This window comes from Emydura macquarii, unplaced genomic scaffold (assembly GCF_026122565.2).
Source record: "Emydura macquarii macquarii isolate MOO-44397 ecotype Brisbane River unplaced genomic scaffold, CSIRO-AGI_Emac_v2 contig_1551, whole genome shotgun sequence".
Lineage (NCBI taxonomy): Eukaryota > Metazoa > Chordata > Testudines > Chelidae > Emydura > Emydura macquarii.
In genome coordinates this window covers 19,971,912-19,984,579 of record NW_027131688.1, presented here as the reverse complement: position 1 = coordinate 19,984,579, position 12,668 = coordinate 19,971,912, and the positions used below count along the sequence as shown (strand labels likewise).

The following is a 12,668-nucleotide window of genomic DNA, read 5'->3' as shown; positions in this document are numbered from 1 at the left end:
GTTCCACTCCCAAGAATAAAGACAACAAAAAGTTGGATTTGTTTGGGAGAAAAATGTATTCCATAGCAGCCCTGCAGTTTAGGATTGCCAACCATCAGGCCCTCCTGGGGCGATATTATTTTAATTTGTGGGACTCCCTCAGGCGGTTTGCTGAGGACCTGCCCCAGGACCAGGCCACAGACTTCATCATCCTGGATGAACGAATCGTGGTGGCTAGGCCAGAGCTCCAAACATCCAGTGACGTTGCTGACGTGGCGGGTAGGGCCATAGCCTCCGCCATTTCCATGAGGAGATGCTCGTGGCTGCAATCCTCAGGCCTGTCCCAGGAGGTGCAGCAATCAATCCAGGACCTCCACTTCGATGGGTCGGCCCTCTTCTCCAATCAGACAGATGCAAAGCTGCACAGTCTGAAGGACTCCAGGGCCATGCTTCGCTCCCTGGGCCTGTACAAGCCCCAGGCTTCCAGGCAGCACTCATGGCCCCAGGCACAGCAGCAACCAAGGCCTCTGCCTAGGCCCTTTCAACCCTACAGAAATAGGGACAGAAATACGGGGTTTAGAAGACGGAATCAGCCCCCCAGCTCGTCTTCAGCCCCACAGCAGGGGCCCCCCAGGGAGTTGGGCAATCGTAGAAGACAGTTTTGATGGTGCGCCCGAGGGGGCGCCCCTACTGCTCTTCTGGATCCTCCCCATCCTTTCCTGAACAGGTTAAGGCTCTTCTATCCCGAATGGGCAAAGATTACGTCGGACCGTTGGGTCCTCGGGATAGTCTCTGGGGGCTACGCCATACAGTTTACCTCTCCCTCTCCCCCCCCAACAACTCCATCCCTCTTCAGGGACCCCTCTCACAAGCAACTCTCTTGCAGGAGGTGGACACCCTCCTCAACATAGGAGCAGTGGAAATGGTCCCTCAAGGCGGAAGGGGTTCTATTTGAGGCACTTCCTCATTCCCAAGGCGAAGGGGGGTCTAAGACCCATATTAGACCTGTGTCGTCTAAACAAATATGTCAAATGACTCAGGTTTCACATGGTTTCCCTAGCCTCCATAATCCCTTCCCTGGATCCAGGAGTCTGGTATGCTGCCCTCGATCTTAAGGACGCATACTTTCACGTGTCCATCCTCCCCAGCCACAGGCACTTCCTCCATTTCACGGTGGCTGGCTCCCACTACCAATTTACAGCCCTACCCTTTGACCTATCTTCAGCTCCAAGGGTGTTCACCAAATGCATGGCGGTAGTGGCGGTCCACCTGAGGTGAAAGGGTGTGCAAATCTGCCCTCACCTGGATGATTGGCTGATCAGGGGCAGGTCCAGGTCCCAAGTGCAGGAGAGCATGACTCTCACTTGTTCTGCTCATAAATGAACAGAAGTCCACACTAACCCCAGTGCAATGCATAGAATTCATTGGGGCCACCCTGGATGCTTTCCCAGGCCAAAGCCTTCCTGCCTCAGCTGCGTTTCGAGGCGATGGTCTCTATCATCTACCAGCTGCATTGATGCCCCACGACAACAGCCAGGCACTGCCTACAGCTCTTAGGCCACATGGCGGCCTGCATGTACGTAGTGAGACTAGCTTGCCTGAGGCTCAGGCCACTTCAGGCATGGTTGGTCTCTGTGTATGTGCCGAGCAGACATCCACTGAATTGGGTGGTCACAGTTCCCCTGCCCATCCTAGCCTCCCTAGACTGGTGGAGGTCTCTCAGGGCAGTGTTGAAGGGCGTTCCGTTCAGGGAATTGGTCCCGTTGGTCACCCTGTCTCTGAAGCCTCAAATGTGGGATGGGGAGCCCACATCAGTACCAACCTGAGCACTCAGGGGTTCTGGTTGGGGGAGGACAGGCGCCTGCACATCAAAGTGAAGGAGCTGAGGGCTATTTGCCTAGCGTGCAGGGTGTTCCTCCGATTCCTGACAGGCAGAGTGGTGTAGGTGCTGACGGACAACACCACAACTATGTTTTATATAAACAGGCAGGGAGGGGTGCGCTCCTCGGCTCTCTGCGAGGAAGCTACCCATCTGTGGGACTTTGCCGTGAGGCACGACTTCCACTTCACTGCTTCTCACCTCCCAGAAGTGAGGAACGACGAGGCAGATTGCCTCAGCAGGTCATTTCTATCCCGCCACGACTGGTCACTGCACCCAGAGGTAGTGACTACGATCTTCCAAAAGCGTGGTGTTCCCCAACTGGACCTATTCACGTTGGCCTGGAACGTGAAGTGCTCGAGGTTCTGCTCGCTCCGGGGTTGCGAGACTGGGTTGATTTCTGATGTGTTCCTCATGGACTGGACGGGGAACCTCATGTACGCGTTCCCACCATTCCGCTCTTGCCCAAGGTCATACTGAAAATAAAGAGGGACAGGGCGGATGTCATACTCATTGCTCCGGCCTAGCTGAGACAGCACTGGTTCACCATGCTGCTGGACCTTTCGATCGCCCCGCCCATGGAGCTCCCGAGGCGGCACGACCTTCTCTCCCAGGACCATGGTCGCCTGTTGCACCTGGACCTGGACTCCCTGCACCTCACGGCCTGGAGGCTCTGTGGCTGACGGAGGGAGAGAGAGCCTGTTGGGTGCAGGTCCAACAAGTCCTGCTTGGCATCAGGAAACCTATACAGTTCGTGTATTGAGCTACGTGGAAATGGTTTACCTCTTGGGCGGAGTCCTGGGGCATTCCGCCCAGACTGTTGCCTCTGAAGGCAATCCTGGAGTACCTGCTCCAGCTAAAGCTCCAGGGCAGCGGTTCTCAACCTTTTTTTACCCGGGTCAGGTACCACTTCGCCTGACTGTACCTGGCCAGAGTGGGACTCGGTGAATAGGTCGAGTTCCGTGGAGGGATCAATGCCCTCCGCCGAAGCCTTGCCGCCGTTTGACCATTTTCGGCGGCAGGGTGTTCGGGGCTTCTCGGCGGCATTGGTATTTTTCGCCGGTGGGAGGGGGGAACATTCGGCGGCGGGAGGGGGGGAATCTGCGGCGGCGACCTTTTTCGGCGGCAGCGGGGGGAGGGAATCTGCAGCGGCGACCTTTTTCGGCGGCAGCAAGGGGAGGGAATCTGCGGCGGCGAGCTTTTTCGGAGGCAGCGGGGGGGGGAAATCGGCGGCAGCGAGCTTTTTCGGCGGCGGCAGGGGGGGGAATCGGCGGCGGCGAGCTTTTTCGTCAGCGGCAGGGGGGGGAATCTGCGGCGGCGAGCTTTTTCGGCAGCAGCGGGGGGGGAATCTGCGGCGGCGAGCTTTTTCGGCGGCAGCAGGGGGGTGGACCATTCCGCGGCGGCGAGCTTTTTCCTCGGCGGCAGCGGGGGGGACCATTCCGCGGCGGCGAGGGAACCATTCCGCGGCGGCGAGCTTTTTCGGCGGCAGCGGGGGGGGGACCATTCCGCGGCGGCGAGCTTTTTCGGCGGCAGCGGGGGGGGGACCATTCCGCGGCGGCGAGCTTTTTCGGCGGCAGCGGGGGGACGACCATTCCGCGGCGGCGAGCTTTTTCGGCGGCAGCGGGGGGACGACCATTCCGCGGCGGCGAGCTTTTTCGGCGGCAGCGGGGGGGGACCATTCCGCGGCGGCGAGCTTTTTCGGCGGCAGCGGGGGGGGACTATTCCGCGGCGGTGACCTTTTTTGGCGGCGGGGGGGGGATTCGGCGGCGGCGAGCTTTTTCGCCGGCGGCAGGGGGGGGATTCTGCGGCGGCGGCGGGTGGGCAATTCGGCGGCAGAATCGGCGGCGAGGTTTTGCCTTGTGTACCACCGAGCCGTCTTCTGCGTACCACTGGTGGTACGCGTACCACTGGTTGAGAACCCCTGCTCCAGGATATGGTGCTGGCTTCATTGAAGGTTTACTTGGCAGCCATTTTGGCCTTCCATCAGCTACTAGAGGGGAGATCTCTGTTCTCCCATCCCATATCGATCAGCTTCCTCAAGGGGGTGGAGAGGCTTTACCTGCAGCTCTGTGACCCGGTGCCTCCCTGGGATCTCAACCTGGTCCTCTCGAGACTCACTAGGCCTCCCTTTGAACCCATGGCTTCATGCCCTCTGCTCCTGCTTTCATGGAAGGTAGCCTTCCTGGTGGCCATTACCTCAGCTAGGAGGGTCTCTGAAATTAGGGCCTTGACCTTGGAGCCTCCTTATACAGTATTCTATAAGGATAAGATGAGTTGAGGCTGCACCCAGCCTTCCTGCCCAAAGTGGTTTCCCAATTTCATTGTAACCAAGATATTTTTCTCCTTTTTTTTCCCCAAACCGCATGGTTTGGAGGAGAGGAGGTGGCATTCACTGGACATGAGACTAGCCCTGGCCTTCTACATCTACATACAAAACTCTTCGTTGCAATGGTGGACTGGATGAAAGGCTGACCTGTCTCCACCCAGCGCATCTCCTCGTGGATTACATCGTGCCTCAAGTTCTGCTACGAGCAGGCGAGGGTGCCGCTTCCGTGAGCCATCACAGCACGCTCAACCAGAGCTCAAGCCTTGTCTACAGCCTTCCTGGAGAGCGTGCCCCTCAGGACATCTGCAAAGCCACCACCTGGTCGTCAGTGCATACCTTCACGTCCCACTACACCATCGTCCAGCAGGTGAGAGAGGACGCGGGATTCGGCAGAGCCGTACTGAGGGCAGCTCACCGGTAACTCCTACCCACCTCGAAGGTATTGCTTGTTTGTCACCTATAGTGCAATGGACATGAGCAATCACTCGAAGAAGAAAACAAGGTTACTTACCAGTAACTGATGTTCTTCGAGATGTTACTCATGTCCATTCCACAACCCACCCCCCGTTCCTGCTGCCAGAGTTGGCAGAAAGAAGGGACTGAGGGGGCGTAGTGCCAGCAGTGCCTCATATACTGCGGCATGACTGCGGGACTCCGGGGAGCACCAGAACTGACCCTATGGGGTCTGCTAAGGGGGCAAAAGTTCTGGGAACCCTGCACAGTGTCGTGCACTCACCTATAGTGGAATGGACATGAGCAACACATCTTGAAGAACATCAGTTACTGGTAAGTAACCTTGTTTCTGTGAAGGTGGCCTTAACTTCAGCTAGAAGAATAGGTGACCTGGAGGCCCATGTAGCAGGTACACCATACACAATCTTCCATAAGGATAAAGTTTCTCTAATACTGCTTCCTAAATTTACCCCCAAGATGATTTTGGATTTTCATCTTAATCTGACAATCCGCCTTGCCTATCTTTCTTCCACATGCTACTAGTGTAAACAGTGTCATTTGCTGGATGTCCAGGAAGCCTTGTCAGTCTACCTGCAAAGAACAAAATTTTTTAAGAAATCATTTAGACTTTTATATCACTTGTAGAATGGATGAAAGGGAAGCGATCTCTTCCAAAAGGCTTTCCAAGTGGATTCCAGTTATAAATTGAGTTACAGGGTTTGGGAGCTTACTCTAGAGCCCAAGTCACTTCAGTCACCTGTCTTCTAGGCAGTTCACTCATCAAAATGTGTAAAGCAGTGACATAGGGTTCAATCAATACCTTCACAAGGCATTATGCCCTAGTGCAGACTTCTGCAGTGGATACATCTGTTGGCATAGCAGTATTCCTGTCATCTGTCCCACAGAGGTCCTTGCACTCTTCTCTGCGGTGACTGCTGCTTGTCAGTTACCACATAAGAGCCAGCACTAGAAGAAGGAAAAGAATTTACTTACCTTGTTGTAGCCTTTATCATATTGATAGGTTGGTATTGCCAGTGATAACTTAGACCACAGTGACCTGTGCCAAAATTCACTGTCCCTAACAGCCAGTTTCAGAATTATTAGAGCGAGTATCACTATGCGGAATATCATTGGGTTTGGAAACTAGGAGCATAATAGGAATGATAGCAATGACCACAAAAGCATTCACAAGTTATCAGTTGTCCCTTTATTGCAAATCTTATTACATGGATAATCAGTGCCACAGTTACAGATATATGAATGAAGATGGAGAGAAACCATGAAATATCCAGCATTTGTTTTCATTTTGCATCCCCTAGGGTAAGGCTTTACAGCCTTATCTTTCTTATATATCTAACGCACGCTTACCAATAATACATGCTTATCAATTCTCTATCCCTGTTATACTATCCTACATATTCCTATATTTATATTACAATTCAAATCTATTCATCACACATTAATTACATATGGGTCAACCACAACAATAGATAATGCAAAGTCAATGTTATGTTGTACAGAAACTGGAGTTCTTTGAGATGTGTGGTCCCCTATCTGTATTCCACTATCCGACCTTCTTCTCTTCTTCGAATCCTGCAAGCATGATTCATGGTAGGGAAGGAACTGTAAGATAGTTGGTCCACACCGTCCCTTATGCTCTTAGTTCAGAGCACAAGGAGGAGGAAAGGTGTAGGTGTGGCCCAACTGACACGGCTTGCCAAAATCTTTGTCTCAGGTGCATGGAGCTCATATGTACCTAGTGGAACACAGATAGGGACCACCCATCTTGAAGATCTCCAATTTCTGTACAAGCTAAGTAACCTCTCTGTCCTAAAACACTTCATACATTTTGCTTAAGGCTCACTGCAACCTCCTGTGGAATGAAACATTGCATCTGTTCAACAGCATTTGGTAACACTGTACAATAGTATAGGAAAGAAAGTGAAGAGTCCCTTATATAACTGGCACTGCCTCAATAACTTAAGTTAGATAGACTATAACTTCCTAAGCTGGTATTTGGTCAGGACAATGAAGTTAACCATTTCTGTTTGAGAAGTGCCATGGGATCTGTAATGACCAGAAGGATCTCAGTTCCTCAAACCGAATGACAAGGCCTTTAGCCTGGGCTCCACTTTATACCATTTTGAAGTGTGAATGATGCCTACTGAATCACTAACTGTAGTGCATAGGTGGTATTTGGAAGTCTTTCATTCAAATAATGTCATGGCTTAACTGCTGCAATCTCAATAAGATCATAGTAGCAGAGGGTAGCATAGCTTTTAAGCAATGCTGAAAATATTTCTTTTGAAGATAAATGTTCACAGGAAGCTGGAACTAGTATTCCGGGCCTTGTATATATGTGGTATTTAGGATGTCTTGCACATGAATCAAAGAAATGAATTCCTGTGGAAAATAATGTATCCACTATACACAACTAATTATTTTATTGGGGTTTTCTTAATTGAATTAAAATGCACTTACTTAATAGTGAAAAATGTGCTTACATTTTGTCATAGTAAAATGGGGCAAAAATGCCTTTTGGTGAAGCATCAAATGATAGTTTGGGGTTCTTTTAAAAAAAAAAAAAAAAAAAAGTCATGGGCCTTGGATCCAGGCTTCCTTAAATATAATAATAATTCTGAAGAGAAACATACAGAGATGGTGGAGCACATACTCCTATGATTGCCCAATTCCTCCTGTCCATTACCTTTTGCACTTGAACTTAAGGAATACGGTTTCTGCCTCTCTTCCTTGTTCAGCCTTCCTGTTAAATTACAATAGATGTGAACTTAGACCAATCTGATCCAGCCTCTCCCACATACATCCATATTGTACATCTACCCTCTCATATTCACACCACTTACTTTCAATTGCTTAATTTATTCATGGTAACATGCATTTGTGCATTTCTTGCTTTGATAGCTCAGATGTTTAAACATGTAAAAACATAAAGGTGGGGCATTGCTGCTGCTGGACAATAATCTTCCCTTGAGAACTATAAAAGATGTGTACATTGGCAGAGTAGAAATGGGTGTCTTGTTGGAATCCAGAATCTCTTTCAAACCTATGATTTTCACCATTGTGAAAGTCTTAAGTGGATTTAAATATACAAGAAATTCCTTATATCAGAAGCAGGAAATCATTGGGTTAATGGAAGCAATTAGGAAAATAAAGACATTGCTGAGAAGCTAAATGATTTCTTCTCATCGATTTTTGCTGCCGAGGATATTGGGGCAATAACTGCCTTGGAACTGCTCTTTTCTGGCAATAAAGATGAGGTACTATCCAAGACTAAGGTGTCAGAAGAAGAGATGTTGGAACAAATTGATGATTTAAAAATCAATAAGTCACCAGGGTTAGATGGTACACATTCAAGAGCTCTGAAGGAGCCTAAATATGACATAGCTGAGCTGCTGATAGAAATATGCAGTCTCTCATTAAAATAGCTGCTGTTCCAAAGAGTTGGAGGATTGCAAATATTTACCTATGTTAAAAATAAGGTTTTGAGGTGATCTGGGGAATTAGACCAGTAAGCCGTACATCTATTCCTGGCAAACTGGTTGAAATAATAATTAAAAATAGAATAGTAAAACACCTGGAAGATCGTCATATCAGAGTCTAACCAGTACTGTTTCTGCAAAGGAAAATAGTTATGCTAATCTAGCACAATTCTTCAAACATGTCTGTAAAGTAGTGGATAAAACAGAATGAGTTCACAATTTTAGACTGTCAAAAGATATTTGAGAAAGTCCCTCACAAGAGATTGTTAAAGAAACTAAGTAGTGAAACAGTGAGAGGCTAAGTATTGTTATAGATCAAAAATTAATGAGGTGACAGGAAACAGAATAAGAATAAACGGACAATTTTGAGCAGAAAGGTTGCAAAATTTGCAGCTGACACGGTTATTTGGTTAGTAAAGACCAGAGAGGAAAGCTGAGGAAAGTTGGAGACCCTGGTGAATGTGGAACATGATGGCAAATGAAGTTATGTTGATAAATACAGAATAATAACACTGGAGGAAAAAATGTAAACTACTCATACAACTTACACGGCCCTAAATTTAACTTGGGAAAGGAACCTGGTATCATTGTAGGCAGCTCAATGAAACATCTGCCTATTGGGGTTTCATACACCTTTCTCTGAAACATCTAGTACTGGCTATCATTGGAGAACAGATACAAGACTAGATGGTCCTTGGGTCTGATCTAATATTTTCTGTAAATGGGCTCTGGTTATGTCATCATAAGAAGTTACCTAACATATTTTGTACCTGAGTTGAAACAGTCTCCCTGGCCTTACTCCCTTGCCCATTCTTGATTTGGACATCCTTTCATGTCTTAATAGTGTGTGGCAGCCTTGGAATTTTCATTTGATCAGTTTCTTGAACTCTTACATTTCAGTTTAAGTGTCAATCAGTTCAAAACATTTTATGTGCAATGTTTACAGAGAAGATGGAAACCTGATAAAGAAATAAATCTCTTTAAATGGATGCAATGTAGTTAATCTGTTATATATAAGATGACATTTCTCTTCTCCTCCAGAAGGGAATAACATCAACAATACTAAGGCTGCTGTGCACATAAATCTTCAGTGCATTGCCAAAAGTCATCTTAGCTCCTGTGAAGTTTGTATTGCAGTACTTGTAATTTGCTATGAAACTTTGCTTTTAAAACATTTTCACAGTTTGTAAACGTCAGAGACGGTCAGGACAATCAACAAAAATTCAGGGAAGCCGTGACCTGTCACTTACTTTTACTGAAAATACCCTGGGGGAGAGGGGAAAACAGAACTGCTGAGACTTATAGCTGCTCCAGCCTGCTGCTGTGGTAGGCAGGTGGATCAGCTGTTCGGTGGCAGACCCAGAAGTCACTGAGGTCCTGGAAAGTCACCAAATCGGAGACCTGTGTGACCAATTCGTATCCTTAATTATAATCTAGAGGAAAATTACTTTCCTGCAATACAGTATCTAGTATTTAAGGTGCATGGCAATACATCTTTCTTCCTACCATTTGAACTTTCCTCTGCTGTAAATTAGAAGTACTGTTTTTGTCTGATTTGTCCAATATATCCAACTGAACTGAAGCCTACTTTTACTTTCTTTAGGAGTAATTTGTTCCAAATACTTTGAATAAAATTGTTTTCTTAATAAAGCTATATTTCTTTTTAATCATCTTGGTCTGATTTCATGTCTTGCACTTCTAATACTAGCTCTGATAGCTTGTAACATGGCTACAATTGTTTGAACTGGAAATATTGATCATTAACTTTTTTTCTTCTAGGTTGCAATAAAAATAATTGACAAAACACAACTGAACCCAACTAGTCTTCAGAAGGTAGGCTTCTTTGATTAAATGTTCTTATCTTGCAACTGTACTACATCTTGTTTTCCTTTACCTACCTCTCTTCTGACTGGGGTCAGACTGACTGACTCTTTCATGCTGGGGTCCCTGAAACAGCACCTACCTCACATTTCATATAAATGCACAACTGGACTACTGCACCTTAATGCTAACTTTCCTTATAAAAGGCATGTTTTGGACAATTTTGCAGTCCTATGAGTAGGTCCTTCAAATAAAGAATGCATACGAAGCTTACAAACAGAAAAAAATTACACATTTTGCAATTTCTTACTTTATTACTCAAATGGCCTGAACTCTTTAAGTAAACTGAAAAAGAACTCATATGGCTTCCTTTTGGGTGTTGGTTTTTTTTCTTCCACATGTGGTCCAACTCAGTAAAAATGGCATCCATGAGCATCTGTTTTCTCAGTCACTTCAATGGCCATTTTGTTAAATTTACAATTAGAAAATTTCAGTTTGTGAGCTAACAGTCAAACTGTGTCTATGCCTCACAAATAGTCACTAGCAGAAAAGATTCTACAAATTGAAACAATTCTTTTGATGAGTGGAATTGCAGGGGAGAAACCATTTTACTCTCTGCTATAGTCATATTGGCTCATCTGTGTGAGCAAGAATAAGACGTGATAAATATTACTTCTGTTACTAAGTACACAGATATGACCCTAGAGTGTACACAGGGAATATACCTTTTAGGCACCTTCTTGACTAAGATATGGATAGCCAATACATGGATTACATACTTTAATAAAAATACAGGGATCTTACCCTATTTGGGTAAGAGATAATACCGGCAATTTGTTTTATGTGAAATCAAGCTAAATAAACTGGATAATATACACATTTATTCAGCTTTACACAAATAGTAAAAAGAGAGCATATAAATAGGTGCTCTTACCTAAATTAATGGCTCGAAAGCAAATAGGCAAAACATCCAAGCTTTTGGGGACAGGATGGCTCAATCACTTAAGAGATGGAGTTTTTCATTTGTAGGTCATTTCGTTCAAATCATCTCAAGTAAACAATGACTGAAAGTGGTTATCTGATGGCTCTTTAACCTCTGAGAAATGGTTTGGTTCAATTTTAAGTAAAAGGTAGATTCATCTCACAAACCACCATTACACTTCTTTGGTGAACTTCAGCAGAAGTGTAGAAAAATGCAAAAACATATAAATATGCATTAAAACATTTGTGATACAATTTGTAATTATATGTATATTTTTTGCTTTATTCGTATTTTGTATTCAATTACGTGTTTTACACTAACATTTTTAAAGATTGCTGTGAAAGTGTATGTCACTTTAGATAAGAGCAGTTACCACATTATTAGAAATCTACACGTAAAAGACACTTGAGTTAGTGGTTCTTAAATTGTGGTCTACAGGCCTCTGGGGTCTGTAGACTATGTCTAAGGCATTGCTTTTTAACCTGTGGCCCGCGGGCTGCTTATGGCCTAATCAGCACACAGATGCAGCCCATGTGACATCCTCAGGGCCATACAGGTAATATATATATATTGTGTGAATGTGGCTTGCATAATACACAGAGAGCTGCGTATGTGGCTCACAACTGTAAATAGGTTGAAAACCGCTGATCTAAGGGGTCCGCGAAAGGTTGTCGTTGCCATAGAACAGTGGTTTTCAACCTGTAGTCTGTGGACCCCTGAGGGTCTGCAGACTATTTCAGATTTCCAAAGGGGTCTGCACTTCCATTTGAAATTTTTTAGGGGTCCACAAATGAAAGAAGGTTGAGAGCCACTGACTTAAATGACTTGTTAGTTATTCAGAACACCTTGGAAGAAGAATTGGGGGAGAGATGGAAAGACCAACTGAAACATAGTAATGGGTACTCAGGGAGGTTCAGAGCAGCTTTTTTGTGAGAGGTGAAGCGGGGGTGAGCAGAGGAAAGGTAGTGGCTGAGGAGAAACAATGTCCGTATCTTGGTGTCTTCCAAAGATCTTTAATATCTGGAGCCTGTACCTTGACTTAACTTGAATTAGTAGCCACTAAGTGGAAAGCAAACACTTTGCAGGTCACAGGATTTAACAAACTAGCAAAGTCCAAGGTGAGAAATATATACTCATTGATCCCTTCCCAGTTTTCAGCCTGTTCCATCTCAATTTCACACCATTGTTATAGCTTGATATTTCTCATTTTCACTATTTTTTATATTCAGTTGTATAGCTAGTGTTGTTAATTTGGGTTAGGTTTTGATTTTTGAAAATTGCCAACCATCTCCATAATATCTGAACATCAAATAACCTATTGTCTGTTAAAAGAGAGTCTGGCAGAATAGCACCAAAATGGGATGTAGAAGAGATTAATATTTAAGAGAGAAAACTGCTAACCAGATACTTTTGGTAAAGATCCCATGTTTTAAGAGACCGATTAATTGAATGATGATGTACTCTTAAATTATCATCTTTGCTTGATCATGGTTTTCTTGCAATAACGTTCCAAAAACATGGGGTAGAAATGTAATTATGGAAAATACACGTGCCCAGTGTGAGTAGAACTTGTACATGCAAAGGACCAGTTAAACATGTACCTAGTCATTCACACGTGTATGCAGCTATATGCTTAAAGGGGATAGCTACTTCAAAAGTTTGCTGCACATTATTTGAAGTTAATCTTTCAACGTCAGGGTTGTGTAGCAGAGTTTGTAGCATGCTTTG

General features: G+C 45.5%; 1 protein-coding gene across 5 annotated transcripts in view; it reads left to right on the top strand.

Annotated features, from left to right (window-relative positions):
• MARK3 (microtubule affinity regulating kinase 3) overlaps positions 1–12,668 on the top strand; it is a 96,135-nt gene that overhangs the window by 28,544 nt on the left and 54,923 nt on the right. For all 5 annotated transcript variants that reach the window (XM_067555013.1, XM_067555010.1, XM_067555012.1 and 2 more), the window contains one exon: positions 9,917–9,970. In XM_067555013.1, the coding sequence (XP_067411114.1) occupies positions 9,917–9,970 (54 nt within the window). The remainder of the gene's footprint in view (positions 1–9,916; positions 9,971–12,668) is intronic.